The sequence below is a fragment of the Prorops nasuta genome, unplaced genomic scaffold (genome assembly GCF_024137725.1).
Source record: "Prorops nasuta isolate Cenicafe-Biocafe unplaced genomic scaffold, Cenicafe_Pnas_1.2 PNAS00033, whole genome shotgun sequence".
In the NCBI taxonomy this organism is placed as follows: domain Eukaryota; kingdom Metazoa; phylum Arthropoda; class Insecta; order Hymenoptera; family Bethylidae; genus Prorops; species Prorops nasuta.
In genome coordinates, this window is record NW_027116830.1 from 2,558,025 (window position 1) to 2,575,959 (window position 17,935).

Consider the following 17,935-nt stretch of genomic DNA (forward strand, 5'->3'; position numbering starts at 1 on the left):
TTTGTCTTAAGAAATTGTTAAGCTGAGATTCGAGCTTAGTTTAGTTTATAAATTCGAGCCCGAATTCAACTGCCGTGATTGACGCAAACGCTAATAGGCGGCGCTGTCGACCTTCTCATTGATCAGGTTAGTTCAGGATCAGGCTGACAGACAGGAACACGCGTGGTGCTGAAAGTACCGTTCGTAAACGCATCAAAATAAATCTACTGTAAGGTATAAGTTAGGTAAGTATTTATTTTCCAAATACCGCGCTTTTATGAAAATCATCTTACATGACTTGATAAATTAATATATTTATCTTATAATAAGAGCAGCTTTTATTTATATAACGATAGTGTGCATTTTATAATAGGAGAATTTTTTTGGCAAATCACCGAAATATCTCCCTCGTTTGCACCTGTGAGGACCTGTAATTATTGATGCTCTGTTTTACTACGTGTATGTATGTAGTATAACGAGTGAGACAGTCGGAAATTGATTTGTTTGTGGTTTAGACCGTGCACACCAACACAATGACAGTGAGATAAGAATGTGTATTGGTGTATATGCATACAGTTTTTCAGTGTAATTTATTTATACGTATACAATTATACATTGACACTTCGCTATCATTGTGTTGGTGTGCACGGTCTCTATAGGTCGCTATACATAGTACTAGTCCCAATTTTCATGTTGAAGTACAGAGTGAAGTTGGCCAAATGATAAAGTCAGGTAAAGGATTCAATTTGGCTTACTTCACTCTGTACTTTGCATGAAAATTGATTGTACATACATAGTATGTACATGTACTACATACTACACTATTACCGAACCACATACATACATACGATTAAATTTTCCACTGTGAACTGCTGATAACACTACCCAGGAAATTTCAAAATGCAGCCAATGGCACATAGTTATGATAATCGAGGGTATATTGCAATTTTCTCAAACGCCACTAGGCGCTGCATGTCATGCAACTAACGAATATTCTGAACAAATATAATTATATACTTAATCTATAAATAATCTTTTCTTATTTGATATCTTGGACGTAATTGAAGAACGTCTATGACTTTATTACTGTCGAAAGATACGTTTGAGATAAAATGGAATTAAATGAAGAAGGATCTGATATCGAAGAAATAATACCCGTCCTTTATAATGATCAGAAGTGGGAAGAAATTTTAGAGCTCAAGGTCGATTATTTGAAAACGTATAAATTCTTCTGGGTTCTGCCAACTTTAAATGACTTATACTGGCTACAAAATATAATAACAAGTTATAAAATGCAGGGTATCATGAGTGTAGGATGTGGTTGTGGGCTATTTGAATGGCTATTTTATAAATCCACTGGTAAGTACTAATCGCAGTATTAATTTTAACGTCATTCGGAAAACAATTGATTTCGTATGTGAGATTCTTCTATTTTCTCTTACATGAAATTAATTTAAATACCACGAATCATTAAAATTATTTGGCGTTTATAATAGTGATCGCGCTTGAAACTTTACCGCCCGTACTGCAAGGCCGCATACAGTATTTACCGTCAATGCTGATGATATAACATTCGACATGTAAAATACTACAGGCTTTCAATATGTATAAAAATTCATTTGTCTCTGTAAATATAAGAGATATTAATTTTGTGTATATGACATTTTTGAAGGAGTCCTTTGTATTTGCAATGAAAAAATCTTTTATATTTACGGTGATAATTGAATTTTTATGTTCCACTTGTGGTGTGCCTTCGGTCTATATGTACAATTATGTCCAATCATTTGTATGTTGAGATTTAATATTATGTTCCTTGTACAGGATGTAACAGAATATTCGCGTGCTTCCTTGGGATGGGGTGGTGTGTGTGCGTGCGCGCGCGCGCGCTCGCCGTGGTAGCACTGGCGTTCCTCTTAGAATGTTTCAATGTCATTTAGCAATTGTCCATTGTCACCGGCAGTTTTGCACGCGTTTTTTACAACGTACATACTGCCAATGGACGACCTACGGCACGGTATTAAAATGATTTGCGCGAGGAGTTTTCCCCTTAAAAAAAAGACAAAATGCGCGAAAAATGTTATAATCTATGTACGCGCGTACATTTATCGTCACGTTTAACTATAGTTTTCGTTAACACAGCGGCTAACAGTACCGAAATTTCTCGGCAAAAAGCTACCGAATAACACTAATAAAGCGAGTGTTAATGAAACAAGAACGTATCTTATTAACATTTTTTTCATCGATTGGTGAAATATATACGTACGTGAGGAGAGAGAGAGAGAGAGAGAGAGAGAGAGAGAGAGAGAGAAAATAACTGCAACTATAGTATCATGCGTTCAATTTCAAAGAAAAACTTCATACATCGAAATAAATAGAGTTAGCAGGACACATTTATACTTGCACCAATAGATGGAAAAATTGGTGCCCTTGAAAAACGTTCCGACTGTTCAACTTTTTGTGCCTTTTTTTTACACAAAAATCTCTTACGAATTCTTCTCGCGTGTCATTTAGTCGGATCCCTTTTTAGAAACATCTTTTCATTGAAATTTGCGGGCAAAATTACGGCGGGGCGTCATTTGAAGTTGTACTTTTAAATTGTTATATTATTGTTTTAGCGACGTCACGAACTGTGCTATCTCTGACAGGTCGGTCAAATTGAAAAAGGAGAGTAGGAAAAGACATGAAAAAAAAGAAAAGAAAAGAAAACAATTTGAAACGAGATTTGTTTTCTTTTAATCCGACTATTTTACTAGAAAGAGCAGTTGACGACGTCATTAAAATAGTACGTAGTATATATATTGTATGTGCATACACTGTGGCAAATAAATTGATTCATGGGCAGCATATTTCAACTAAATTCACTTGGTACTTCTCTGGCCCGAGGGCTATATATAGACAGGACAGAGAAATACATATGAACCCAAGTTAGTTGAAATACCTATACGAACCGTTCAATTTGGCACAGAGTGTACAATGTGAGTTGGAAATAGAGAGAGAGAGAGAGAGAGAGAGAGGTTCGAATGAAACAATGTCGCATAATCTTATTCAGAAATTTCAATCTAAAGTGAGAAATCCAGTTGATAGAAGTAATGGAGGAAGTAGAAAATTAACATTTTCTCACGTGCATACACTTTGAAACGTTTCAAGTGGCCGACCCTGTAAAATGTATAACACACGATCATCGAGCTTGTCCTTCTCTTACATTTTTATACTGATATTTATTAAAATTGAATTTAAGGTACAACTGTGATTGGCGTAGAATTAGATGAATTATGGTGGTGCAGCAGATATGCTCCATTAAGATTTTTAGAAGACATACTTTTTCTCGAAGAAAATGATATAAACAATTTTAAAGTGCCAAAGAAATATGCATTGTTCTTTTGTTATTTCAACAATAAAGATGCATTTTGTACTTATATAAATAATTATAAAGGTCAACTTGTAATTGTTATTGGACCCAATGCTGAAAAAGATCGAACTGCCGACCCTTTACCTTTTGACGATAAATTTACTCAATTTGGATGGGAGCTTTTCAAATGGAGAAGAATGATTACTTCTCAGGATTACATAGCTGTATACAGAAAGATCTGTTTCGTATAGAATTATTGGATTCACCATGCTCTCTTCGCAAGATTTCTTCAAGTGCGGCATGTGTATTGAGAGTAAATAATAAGAAATCTCCAATAATCTGCAAAAGACATTATAGATATCGTAATTACGCTTTTCAATAATAATGAGGCTGCAGCCTTTTCTGCTCTACCATTATAAAAGCAGGTTAAACAGAGCGCCACTAAGTGTATAAAGGTAGCTCGAACGATGCATTCGCTCTATACATACAAATTTTTAATATCATATACTTTATGGAAAATAAACGTAAAAAAATAAAATGTTACTATATATATGTGTGTGTGTATATAATGTTTTTGCCTTGCCTAAAGAAAGAATCCTATATGCTATTAAAGATGAGTGTTTTGGACATTTTTCGCTGCTCACTAGGTGTGTGGACAGGATGACGTCACGGAGCATCAGTCAGCCGTGCGTTTTACAGGGACTATTTTTTTTTAAATACACTATCAAACTTATACCGCGCGTGTTGGTATATATACACTGAAAGTCGTCTATTTTATGTAATTTATTTATAGAAAATACTTGCAGTAATTTACCCCCCCGAAAGCACAAACTTCCCAAGTATACATCCTCGATGTATTCTAATGTCCGCCTCTTCATTTCTTCAAATTAACCTAATGTTTGTGATATCGTGAAAAACATCATCGAGTTGTATTTGGAAACACTAAAGATGTAATTACTATAAACATATGATAAAGGACTTTACATGACTCTTTTAAATCAAAAATAAATTACAATTTCAACAAATAACGATTCAAATGTACACAGAGGATAAACTCTAGGGTAGACATTTGGATATACTGATGGGAATATTAGGTATATCTATAGGGTACTCCAAAGAGATGCGACAGCAAGAAACATATCGGGAGATAAGTGTTTCAGAGGGAAAAAAGGGAGAAAAAGAAAAAGGTTCGCACAAGAATAATTAGAAATATGAAACTCTATTAGATGGTAAAAATTGCTTCGACACCTTGGATGAAATATTAAAGGTCGCGCCAAGGCCTCGTTGAATGTTTTAAATGACACCCACTATTTTTCATTGTGCATATTCTTATAGCTTATCTCAAGAGCTTTGCAAAATACCATGTTCAAGTATGATCTCGCCCAATTCATTGGATATATTTCGAGTCGAAATTGTAAAAGAGTAGGTGGGCGACTAGCGCGGGTGTGTGTAACAATTGCGCGCATACTGCTTCGACCCAAATCAAACCCATGTGCGCAATTTAAAATTTAAACATCTAGTAAGCGACTGTGGATGAAACCATCTTTTGACACACAATGTTTTAGGAAACTCCTGAGATACGCTACGAGAATATGCATTAAAGGATGTTGGTTTACATTGAAAAAACTCAAGGTGACCTTTTGCCTTCGCATGGTGGTTCAAGGTTAAAAAGGGGTGCCCCCCTCCTCCTTTTGTGTCTTCCTCCAAGTGAAGCAAGTCTTGTTAGGGCTTTCTCTTTTTTAAACAATTATTAATTTTTTCGAAATTTTCATTGTAACTTTAAAGTTGGTCACCCTGCTGATAAGCTCTCAATTAATATATAACTGAAATTAAGATAAATTTTGTTTGAGGGAAAACAAAGTTTACAAAAACAACGCGAATGGAAATTTCCGCTATTTTAATATATTACTCGTGACAACTCTAATTTATACGCTTTATTTAAAGATTATCTTAATTAATTTGATTCAACTCCATTCAACTATCACCAGCTCGAAAAGGAAAGAGCTTAAAGATATTTATGTACACCTACATAGAAACATTTTTACATTCTATAGTGTATTAAATAAAAGTCGCTAGTAATTATAAAAACATGCACGAGGGAAAATATTTAACTTTAGGTCTGTTTTTCTTCGCTGCACTATTGAACTAGTGCAATTGGTTGAAATAAGACAAACATATTGTTTTCTCACTCTAACTCATTGAACTAGTGCAGCAGTGCAGGGCAAAAAAACAAACCTTTTAACTGTAGTGAAGTTAAAAATATAACAATGGATGGGGAAAAATGATGTGAAAATGAACACTTGTATACAGAAAATCTTAGAATTTAGTGTGTGTGTGTGTGTTTGTGTGTGTGTGTGTATGTGCAATAGAATACACAATTTCATTCTTCATTTATTCATCTAATCTATCATTAATAGGTAGAATGGTATGCTTATATTAAAACCAGGGGCACATTCCATTTAATGTTTCTAATGCTTCTAATGTATAAATTCAGTGAAACATGGCTGTTCAGTTTATATATTAGGAGCATTGGAAATATCCAATGGAATGCACCCTAGGATACATATAAATAGATTTCTTTCATTACGTTCACATGAGATTGTTAATTTCATATTTTTGTTTCTATAGCATTCTATATAATACTACATGTTTTTATTTAATACATTGTTTATCCTGTGATAGAATTTAAATAATTATATATTCCAATTATACTTAATATTTTATTAGTAGACGCGTAGTAAGAGTAGTAAATAGTGGAGACCAGACTGTAGTATTACACAAATTATTATTCTATTCCTAATCTTATAATATACTGATCACATTTAGGTACTTATCGAAAAGGCTGTACATTAAATTCCATTAATGACGTCCACTTCGGACATAAGAGAGCCGCTGATTCCGTTTACAAGAGTTAGCGGCTCTCTTACATTCGAAAGAGTCACCATTAATGAGAGTGCCCGTAAAACTACTAATTACTACAAGTGTTCCACATAGGTTCTTTTTAAAAATATCTCCATTAATAGTTGTCATTTATATACATAATGTATCAATATTCACGTGTATTTTCTTTAAACAACCGTTAGAGAGTAAAAGCGGAAAAGAAAACTACTGGATCAAATAAGGAATCCAGTGATATAATAAGCGAGCAGCGAACAACTGAAAATTTTGCTAAACAATATGCTTACCACATTTATCTGATAACTAATGATAGTTTTTACCGAAAATATATACATTTTTCTTATCCTTTTCTCACATCTGGTAGACCATACTGACATCAGTTCAACCTCGCCCATCTTAGCCTACATTGAGATTCGTTATTTCTTATATCTATATTATTGGCAAATAGGGCTACGAGACCCGGGCAAGGGAAGAAAAAGTGTCACGTTGTTCATGCGCATAGTGCATTTGAAAATACAAGTATAATGAAGTGTGTGACGCTTTCTAATTCTATACATATACAAAAAAAATCCTCTCAAAATGGCAAAAGGCGTCGATAGATAGAGCTCTAATTATATGTATATGCACTCCATTACACATTCTCACTTCACTATGTTTATATTCAAATGTACGGGGAAAATCCTAATTGTACAATTATTTAGTTTAAATATTAAAGTATGTAAAAAACACATTATTACCGTAACCTTCAAATATTTCATTATTCACCAATCCGCGTATTAACAATGGAATTTGCTTTCATCTAATAATTTTCTACACACCTTTTTCTATCCTCTACCCACTGTTTGAATAAGTTTGTATGAATATTGATACACTCTGTACATAAAATACAACTGCAAGATCATATAAACGTGCTTTCAAGAGAATGCCGAACTTACTTCTCTGCGTGTCGTTCTTTCAATTTAATTGCATATAAAATGCTTTTGCATCTTTTATCAATATTCGTTAGAATATAAAAAATACGAGGCAATTAAATTTTACAATTTAAAATTGATTTCAATACGCGACAATCACATTCTATAGGAGTGGCGAAGCTTATCTTACACATAAGAATATGAATATGGAGCTGAATCAATTACTGGAATAAGTCGAACTGTACGTTTAAAATAGTTTTAACAAAAATATATGCATGGTACGCAACTAATGTATGCCATCAATACTTTGTCATGCTTTAAGGAGAGAAAACAATATATCCACTCCGTTTTTAACGTTAATTATAGAAATCTTGTAGATCGTCATGATATTAGACTCCTGACAAAATTCTTAATCACTCTTTATATTCACATTATACAATAACAGCTTATATATTACTTTGTTTAGCTACTGATAGCTACTCTGACCAGCCAGCTCAAAATTCATTGTTTCTTTTTCACTTATACAGAAATTTTAACGACAAACAAAGTCACATCAATATATGCCTTCTGCCTTTAATACGATTCACCAAATTACAAATCTTTAGTGCTGGGCCCAATTTCAAACCCATATACTTCATCATCATCTCAGAATTAAGAAGCAGTAATGCTTTCCCGTCGATCTCCTGAATATAAATCACGAATTAATATTAAAATATTCTTTGAAAAAGAGGAAAATATTAAGGGTGTCTTACATGCTTCCTGAACAAGTCGGCATGCTGGCCCAAAGCTGGATCAGTGATTCCTATGTAATGGATGACATCTTCAATAGTCCACTCGCCAGGTTCGGTAGATGGAACCCGATTAGATGATGTTTCTGATTGCGTGGTTGAAGTAGCAGCTTCCAGCTCTTTGGAAAAAACATAAACATTACTACCTCTCTAACAGAGATTCAATAACTTTACATCGGATTTATATTTACCAGGAACAGATTTCTTCGGTTGTTTCGCATTGCTTGGTTTTGAAATAGAGGAGGTAGAATTAGTGATCTGAGCAGGAGTCTGCTGCATTGTCTGTTGTACAGTTGAAGAAGGATTTTGCTGACTTTGGGTTTGCCATCTTCGTTTTTCTCCAGGAACAGCGTTAATAGTCTCGCTATTGGTCGACTGTGGCTGTTCGGTATCCGGACATTTTGTACAAGCCTCTTTCCTTTTATACAACATGTGCTCGCAAGCGCACAAGTCCTCCAACTGTCTCCTGATATACACGTAGAAGTCCTCCTCCTCTATAAATATCGGAAGCCTTACAGAGGTTGGTTTGCTCTCCAATATTAAACTTATGGTCTCTCCTTCTCCTCTCTTTAAAAGACTTAGCATCTGCCTTGGACTCATCGCAGCCATCAGAAAAGCTTGGAAAATATCCCTTGTTACGCTCAAAACCGAACTAGTGCCAAACTGTGCCGGCATAGCCTTTATTTTTCTGGGATGGAAATACGGGCCGCAAAGACAATTATGATTTACATAAACCGTCACTACAAACAAAAGACAAATATAGAATATTACAATCTTCCTTGATGATTTACCACACAAATATTTCTACCATTTCCAAGAACGTGAGGCTTTGCATTCGATGTGCTGGTATCCGGTTCAGTGGCTGGCTGAGGGGGAATACTGGACCCAGTTGGACTTACCAGCGCTACTGCTGGCTCATCGTTTGCTCTTCCTCCCGATACAGCATTTACCGGTAGGACATTGCTCGTTCTTGATTTGAATCTGCTCGACCCTTTTGCTGTATTATAAAATTTACTTTCGTTAATTACGATTTCTTAGCATATTAGTGGAGTCCAAACATACGTATAAGCTTTGGTGGTTGCAGAGGATGTCCACTCTTAAAGCACCATCCAGCAGGAAAAAGATCTCTAGAGTCGAAACGACACCAGTAATCGAATCCTCCGCTCCAGCTATCAAAAGTGACATAGATTTCATCTCCCTTAACAGCTCCGACGGTGGCAACGCAGATTAAGTGAGAATTTTTTTTGTCAATCGCTTCCAGTTTGTGACCAACTTCAAACATGTTAGATCTAGGTGTCTTTGGTTCTCGTTTAAATACTTTTGATGGTGCTAAATTTTCTGCTGAGCTTAAAGTTTTTACAAGGAATGTTGGCCAGCTTGATCCATTTTTACGAAAACCTAATGGTGGCTGCAGCATACCACCAGTTTTTTCGCAATGACCAATTGGATGGATTTCATTACTATCTACCAAACGCCAAAAATCATTTTTGTTGTCAGAGCCATCTAGTCTTAATCTCAATCGAGGACCAAGGATATCCACCACTGTTGCTATGCAAGTAGATGTTACATTACGAGGATCCAATGCTTCTAGTTTCATTCCTATTTCAAATTCATTGGTAGGTGGTACTTCATGCTAAGAGAATAATTAAGTTTACATCCTATATGAAAAAGTACAGAAATTAAAGTTACTGACAAAGTTATATTTACTTGTTTGAAACAATCTACAGGTGCTGCAGAACTATTTGTTTCTTTCAAATAAGATTTCCAGTCAAAAACAAGATAAGCTTCATATTTGATCGGCCTAGTGCTTGTGGATGGAGGCTGTGTTGTAGGAGTTTGATTATGTGTTGTGGGATAAGACTGAGTAGTAGGTGTTGTGTTACTACTACTAGGCAATCCAGAAGGAGATGGTGATGCATCTGGAGAAGGCTGGTCCCTATTGTCTAAGACATAATATTGTTACTTGATTGTAACAAAAATCAAGGGGACTAACTTACTTTTCTTTGATTCTTGTAATGTATCCTTTTTTTGATGCTTATTCAAACAAAATGATGAGCAAAAGTCCTTAGTCGGGCCATCTTTTTGTTCCAATCTAACAGGTGTACCTCGAAGGACATTGTCGCATTGTACACAAGCTCCACGGACATATGCCTTACGAAACTCAGATAGGCAAGTCTCCGAGCAAAACTCTTTCTTACCATGCTGTGTTGGCAATACATATTTCAATGGCTGTTTGGTTTCTCCACACCAGGTACAAGAGCTCTTTGATTTTGGTGGCCTTCCTGGACCGGCTTATGAAAAATTATATCATTATTAGTTTTCACATACAAAACCAGCTTCAAGTCATATAAAAAGATAGTTCACAAAAATGAAAGAATCTTATATAAAATCAGGTTGCTCTGTATTTACATACCTCTCATTTTATTCTGAGCTGACGACATATTTTTTTTACCAAATTAATTAAGAAATGATATAATTAGATGTAGTTAGATGTCATTGCTACCGGTAAATAACAACATTTTCTTTGCTACCAAAGAAACAAATTTCTGAACACACAGAAGCACATTCAAATTGCGAAAAGTGAAGCTATTTAAATCCTATGCAAGGATATCCCTACTAATCACATTAAAAGATTCCGTCCCTCACGTATCTCTGCTCATAAAAGTGACTGGATGTAGCTAAACACTTGTCACAAATAAAAATACATCTCCATTTGATGTAGTATACGAAATTGTGTCAATCCGCCATATTGCTTTGGTTTGCTATCTGCTCGCTTTGATTTGGCCGCGTTAAATCCACGGACTCTAACAAATTCCCTTAGTTAGATTATAGAACTTGTGAAAATTTTTAGTATTATTCCTAAACCTATTAGTTGCTTTCCACTTAGCGTAAACGGCACAATTAGGCACAAAGTGGCTACGAATACGATCCAAATCCTTAGCGCTATGGTAGCGCTAGGCAAAATACGTGCCGTGATTGGTCAAATTGATTCGATTAACCAATCACGGTATAGCGCTACCTTAGCGCTAAGGATTTGGAATATAACCAATCAAATACAAATGATACATAGCATGTCATACAAACTATATGCTATAGCCGCCTTACGTTGTAACTATAAGTCTGTTCTTTTTCGCTGTTTGCTGCACTAGTGCAATAAGTTAGAGTGGAGAAAACATTATATACATACATACCCCGGGATTCATAAACAAAACTTAAGCTCAAGTTCAAGCTTAAGACGGGTAAAGTCTATAGTCTACGTAACACATCTTATAGGTTTCAAGGTGAGCCAGAGCCAATTGAAGTGCTTGAGTTTGTTTATGAATCCCGGCCATAGTATGTACTATGTACATAGTATGTACATTTTCCTTAATTTTTCAATGCATTTAGGAACCGCGTTTTAGGACCCTCACCTCACTATCAATAAGGCGGAAAGCGCGAGAACGGCGAGTAAGCATACGTTTTTGATTAAAAATACTTCAAATTTTATTATTCAAAGTCTTTTTAATCAAAAATGTATGCTTACTCGCGCTCACAATAAGTGCAATATAAATTATATATTTCGTTTTATATTTTTTTTATATTCTTTTTGTTTAGAAATTTTTATTTGCAATTTAATTTAAATTTTTGGGGAGTCAATTTTTAAGCGTTAATGTATTATACTCTATTACTTTACTAATCTAATTTTTTAATAAGCAGGTTAAGGCTCTTAATTATCTGTTTTCTAATAATTCTTAGTTAAAAATAAGAAATAAATTTTTATTTATTTTTCTGTAATTAAATTGAAAATTTTAATCAAAAGACTTGTTACGGTGCGTTATATATTAATGATTAACCGTGTAACCATCGCAGTTTTTAATTCATTTATGCCCTCAGAAATTTTGGAAATTTCAATGGTATATTTGGATTGGAGTTGAATAAAATCAAAGATTAACCATCTCAATGCTATGGCAAGCTAAAAGTTAAAAAGGTAGCAATAAAAAATATAGAAGTTAAAATTGTATTCAATGACCATATGTTTTCGGTATATGTTATTTTCTATTATGTTATTTGTTTTTGCAAATATTTTATAATAAATTATTCATTTATAGCATTTGAATTTTCTCTTTTATAAGGATATTCAAATTATAGAGCGGTTCTACCTGAAATCTCAATTTTCAAAAAATAGCGTTATTTTGGAGACCGATTTCAATTTTAGCAACGGCTTTCGAATCCTCAAAGAAGTATCGTTGAGATAAAACAGCGAAATTATCAAATAACGTGGATTTTGACATCCTAGATCTTAGCCGAAACAGCTCTGTAACGTGGCGCATAAGCGTTCCCGTTGAGGTTTCTCGGTACAAAGTACACGACTGGAATGTCGAGCCTGTTAATTAACAAGCTTAAATAGTAATTGCTTGGCCAATTAAAGGCGACATGCATATTCAAGAAACTTGTCAAAAATTGGTCCCGTTCTTTCAACGGATAGTATAATATATTAATAATAATATATCGTTTTAAAACATATAAAAAACATTTTTTTTATATTACTATATACACAACATTAGAAATATACTTATTAGATTTCATTCCAATTCTAGTGAAAAAGAAAGATTGTTATGTTTTTAAAACATTAATGAAATTTGGTATGCTGTGAAAGCTGCGCTTGGGCGTATCTATGTTCACTTTTTTCTATACCAATAACTGTTGAAGCATTAATCCTTTCGTTTGGTTTCGTTAATAGAACTGGTTCGATTTTCTCAATTTCTTGATTAGATTGCAAAGTACTTCTTTTAGTTAAAATAATTTTCGTATACTTTATGGTTGGATGGGTAGAACGTGAAATGGATTGAATAGAACTTCGTTTAGTTAATGCAATTGAAGTAATGTTCGGTCGAGTTTGTAAAATTACGTGATTTACACCATGAGCAGGTAAATTCGGACATATGACTGCCTGTGTTGAAGGTGGTAATTTAGTTTGCTGTTGATGCTTCTCTTGCTTAATAAGAACTACTTTCGTAGTATTGTTAGCTTTAGACAACGATTTGTCCTCCAAACAACTTGGTATCTGTAATGCAGTCGGCGTTTTCTCCATGTTGTTTATATTATCATCATCTTTTGCAAATATAATTGGTATATCCAATATGTTTCCTAAATCTGCATCTATCTCATTTAATAAATTTGTCTTTGGTATATGCTGCAACTTATTTTTTTGCGCTCTTTGCAAATTATTAGTGTTTACAGTAATTTTTGGCATTGCTTTAAGGGATTTGTTGGATTTTTTTAGCTTATTGGATAATGAAAATATAGCCCCAGTACTATGATCACTTGTTATCACTGGTGTAGAAGCAGCTTTTAAATTACTAAAATTCTCAGTTATCATGACTAAATTTCCTGATGCGGGATTAGTAGAACTGTTATTGGTATTTGAAATAGTTGTTGAATGTTCAATTTCATCCAATTGAGTAGAATTAGACATTGTTTGATGTAAATTGCTGGTACATCCCACGATGTCCATCACTATAAAAAACAGATGTATCATTCATCAGAGCTTATTAATAGTTAGTTGAGTACAAAACGCGATTAAAATAATGTAAAACATTTTTTATTTTCATAATTATAATTGTAAAAATAAGTTAACATAAAGTTTTTAAAATTAACTTATTCTTTTTAGTTATACAAACTTGTTATTCTTTAACTGTACATCATTTTTTTTTTCTAAAACTCTAAAATATTATCAAAATAAACTAAGAGGATTTTTTTTTGTTTTAGTAGCATTAATCTAATTTTTAAAACATATAGACGCATACATAAATCATACACTGAAACTCTCAGATCTCTAGATAAAAAGTAGGAATAGGTTAATAATCATACTGTCAATTTTTTTGTTAATTAGGATAAGGAAAGGGAGAAAAGAAATTCAAATTATGTCAAAAAATATTTATTTAACATAAGTTATAATAATATGTTAATGTATTTACAAAGTTTGTCTTTAAATAGAAATACTAAAAATTCAATTTACTTCTGCAATAAATTTTCCTTCATATGCAATGTAATAATCAATTTTTTTAAAAGTATCTAGAAAATATTTACAAAAACTTAACTAACAATTCTAAAATCCCCTTAGTTTGTTCTTAATGTAGCTGACTAAAACTGCGTCATATAAATACTCAATTCTTTTAGTTTCAATTTTACTATTATGATATATAAAGTGTTATTCCATGAATATAAAAGTATTATATTGTTACTCGAATAAATAAAAAAATTGTAAAGAATTCTAAAATGGTATCTATTAGTTTACTGTAAAACTATATAAAGCATGGTAATTTTTACAGTTAAATAACTAAAAATAAATGTGGATGTGTATTTACAAAAAAAAAATTAAATACTTTATTCACTTTACTTTTTTTAACTATATTTAAAATATTATAGTTTTAAATATAATTATCATTTGATTGTGTTAACTCCAGATAAAATTAACTCATATCAAAAAAATATTGTAATGTTTTAATCAGCTTCATTAATTTCTTAAGCCTGTGCTTTCTATGACTAACTTATTTTATTCTAAGTCCAGCTATAGTTTTGATATTATTTACTGTACCCGTAAAATTTGTATGTATTTTTATCACAAATTTGTAGTCAAAGGTAGTCAGATGTTTCTAAAATTAGTTTAGAAAACAGCAAATATTGTAAGCAGTAAAATTAATGCCAATAATAGCAGAAGTTCTGTATTTTTCATTACAGTACTACTTTTCTAGCTTTTACTTTTGGATTAATGTTTAACCCTAGCTTTAGAAATTTTTAAAATTCTTTATAATAAATTTATCAATTTTTTCAATGATTAACTAAATAATAATTGCGCGTTAAATAATAAATAATTCAATTATGATTAATTTATTAAGATTTACGGATCAATAATTTGACCAAATAATTGATTAGATAATATTATTCTACCTTTTGTGGTTGACATATTCGACGTTACATCACTGGTCGTTGAGTCACTGGGAGTTAAAATAATACTGGATGTGGGTGGAGTTTTTAATGTGGATGAAATAGTAGTAAAGGTAACAGGGGATTTGCCATTCTGGAGTATAGTTGATAATGCTCCATTCACATTTCCACCATTGACATTACCATGTCCTAAATAACAAGAAAACAGAATTAAAACAACAAGTATAACCAATACCGCACATTCAATAGTATTCTTTAATTATGAAATACACCCATAAGATTAATTAATAAATGTTTTTCGTACCCATGGAGGATAAAGTATTCACTTTAACTTGATTTTGTGTGGTTTTTAGTAACATCTTAGTATCTCCACCTTTTTCAGGGCCATTCACTTTTCTATAACCACTAGATATCATTTTTGTCAGACTTTTATTTGCTGACATGACTGCTTTCATTTTAGAAATATTTTGGATAGGCACACCAGCAGTCACTATTTTAGATGAACTAGCTGTAGATTTACTTATACTACCTTTCTTCGACATACTGTTTGGAGTAGTTTGATCTGTTGCTGGTGCCAATCGAATGGGCCCAATTGGAGCTAAACTTGCTAATGAACCAATATTTAACGTAATACCCCCACTGCCAGGACCCATTCCTTGCTGTAAAAAATACCATGTATTATATGTTTCATTACAGATATACTATAAGTTCAAATTTAAATATTATTATTGCTTTTTAAATTTATAATATCTACCTTTCCAGATATCCTTGATGTAATCAAATGCTCCATAAATTGCCCTTTCTGAGTATTGATACTTCTTGACTTCCGTTTTGTAGCAGAACTATGATTTGTATACTGGCTACCTACACTAACTGACGCAGATTGTGCATTGAAAGCTCCTGATTTTGACGTCAAACTTATTGCATTTGAAACTCCAGATGGTACAGATGATATTGGAGTGCTTGGTCTTGAAATTTTAATTGTTGGCGAATTTGGTTCACTTTCCACCGAACTGCTAGTTGAATTTTTTCTTTTCCTCGCTTCTTTTTTGGCATTTTTGTTATCATAACTTGATAATGTAGGCCTTAAGGGTAGCGGATGTGGTTGTAATAAAATGCTACCTACAAAATCTCCCATTTCTTCCAATATACATCTATCAACCATACTCTGAGTGATTCCTTCAGATAATTTTTTACTACTTGATATTCTAAGGTGATCATCTGCTGATCCAACTACTACTAAACTTGTCTCGACTAGCATTTTTTCTCTAAGCTCTTCTAGGTCATCTGCTCTTACTAATGAAGAATTTTGGCCAATAACAAACATAACAGGACAACGAATATCCATTAAGGTATCATCAGGTGTCCCCCTTTTACCTTCTACAGTGTAAAAGGGGAATCCAAGACAAATCACAGCTGTCACGTGTTCCATTTGCGCTACCTATATATTAAGTTTCATAACTTACATTTTAGATTTAAAGAAAGAATGAGGTAATAATAAGAATGTGAAATTTTAAACAATTTACTACCTGACATGCAAGTGCAGCACCCGTATTAAAACCTACAAGAATTATTGGTCTGGCAGGACAATCATTTCTAACATCTTGTAATTTAGCCCTTGTAGTTTGAATTAGCTGATCAATATATACCATCATTGACATTTTGTTGGCAGATGAACTTGTATGTGCATGAATATTTACAACCATTCCTAATGCTCCTAGTTGTGAAAACCACCTATGCTGACGAGCAGAGAGTGTAGCGCCTATCCCTGAAGGAACCATTACCAATATTGGGTTGCCTGGTAACTTTTTCTACAGTAGAAATAATTATCGATTATAAACAATTCAAGAAAATGTAGATACATTATACAGGACTTTTCTCAAATGGTAGTTTAGTATAAATTTCTCATTATTTGACTAGCACATACTTGAATTGACTTGATATTAAATATAGTGTGATGGACTGATTAAGAAAACATAATATTTATAACGAACAGGAAAGATTACTCTACAAAAGAAGCAATGGCAAATAAGTGCTTTAACACTTGAAATAACATTGATCTTATTTACTGCCATTAGAGACAAACTCTGTATATTTGCTTATTCTACTTACAAGTCTACAAGAGTTTAGAGTCGATGAAACTGGATCCCATGAACGCTTTAACACAGATCCAAGCATTTCCCATGTTATTGGCCCTCCTTTGGCGCTAATATTGGGTTGAACTGTGATCATTTTGTCTATAAGCTGAGGTATTTTAGCTCTTAACGTTTGTAAGATATCTAGATAAATAGCTAAATATTCATAAGGCAAATTATCAAACAACAGGCAGTGTAACCATTGTGTTATTCTCCAATCCCAGCCAACAGATCCTAATATTTCACGAAACCTTTTTGCAGACACATCTACTGACAACCTTCTAAATATTGGTTCAAATGAAGAGTTTGCTTTTGCCAATCTTGCAAGACGCTCTGAAGTTAATATCCTAATTACTTTTGTAAATATCCTAATTTGAACTGGCGACCATAAGGTTTTGTCAATTGTTTCCTCCCAATCTTCATTTTCATCCGGTCTTGCAAATTTTGCTAATCTTTGTAGTTCTTCCATCTGATAGCTTGTTCTATTTAAATCAAATGGCAGACCTGGTGATTCATTTATGCCTCCTTCAATATCAACTTCTTCATCGCATTCTGTTTTATCACTGTTGGCATAAGATAAAGTTAGCCATGCAATCTCTAAATACATTTAATTATGTTTTACTCACAAGGAAACAGTAAACTTTGGAAAAAATAATTTTTTTACAGGTTTAATATAAATGTTTTCTGGCCTCCAATTCCATGGTCGTGCATACGAGTGTTCTTTGATAATAATATCCACTTCAACTTCATAACACCCAGCAAGCTGATGTAAGTATGTACTAAACTCATTTGAATTATCATCGAAAATCTCATTAATAGGACTAGATGCACCTATTGATGTAGATGTAGCTGATCCTGATGACATTCTGCTTAACTTAAAGCTAATATACTGAGTAGTAATAATTATAGACACACCAACGATAGATTTCTAAAGCAGCCATGAGCCGC

The 17,935-nt window shown here is 33.2% G+C and overlaps 3 protein-coding genes across 3 annotated transcripts; 1 reads left to right on the forward strand and 2 right to left on the reverse strand.

The window, feature by feature from the left end:
• Window positions 1-908: 908 nt before the first annotated feature.
• On the forward strand, window positions 909-3,880 carry LOC136783381 (uncharacterized). The gene is made up of 2 exons (XM_066743494.1): window positions 909-1,338; window positions 3,218-3,880. Exons 1-2 carry the CDS (start codon window positions 1,092-1,094, stop codon window positions 3,577-3,579), a joined length of 609 nt encoding a protein of 202 aa, XP_066599591.1. The 5' UTR covers window positions 909-1,091; the 3' UTR covers window positions 3,580-3,880.
• Window positions 3,881-5,210: 1,330 nt separating this feature from the next.
• On the reverse strand, window positions 5,211-10,692 carry Scm (Polycomb protein Scm). Its single transcript, XM_066743199.1, has 8 exons — window positions 10,339-10,692; window positions 9,923-10,216; window positions 9,633-9,868; window positions 8,988-9,558; window positions 8,734-8,922; window positions 8,117-8,665; window positions 7,890-8,044; window positions 5,211-7,820 (listed from the first exon to the last, which is right to left on the reverse strand). The coding sequence occupies exons 1-8, from the start codon at window positions 10,364-10,366 to the stop codon at window positions 7,686-7,688; spliced, it is 2,157 nt and encodes a 718-aa protein (XP_066599296.1). The 5' UTR covers window positions 10,367-10,692; the 3' UTR covers window positions 5,211-7,685.
• Window positions 10,693-12,448: 1,756 nt separating this feature from the next.
• Window positions 12,449-17,864, reverse strand: Rcd1 (Reduction in Cnn dots 1). Its single transcript, XM_066743604.1, has 7 exons — window positions 17,614-17,864; window positions 16,965-17,550; window positions 16,382-16,663; window positions 15,607-16,293; window positions 15,157-15,511; window positions 14,856-15,041; window positions 12,449-13,421 (listed from the first exon to the last, which is right to left on the reverse strand). The coding sequence occupies exons 1-7, from the start codon at window positions 17,850-17,852 to the stop codon at window positions 12,535-12,537; spliced, it is 3,222 nt and encodes a 1,073-aa protein (XP_066599701.1). The 5' UTR covers window positions 17,853-17,864; the 3' UTR covers window positions 12,449-12,534.
• Window positions 17,865-17,935: the final 71 nt, after the last annotated feature.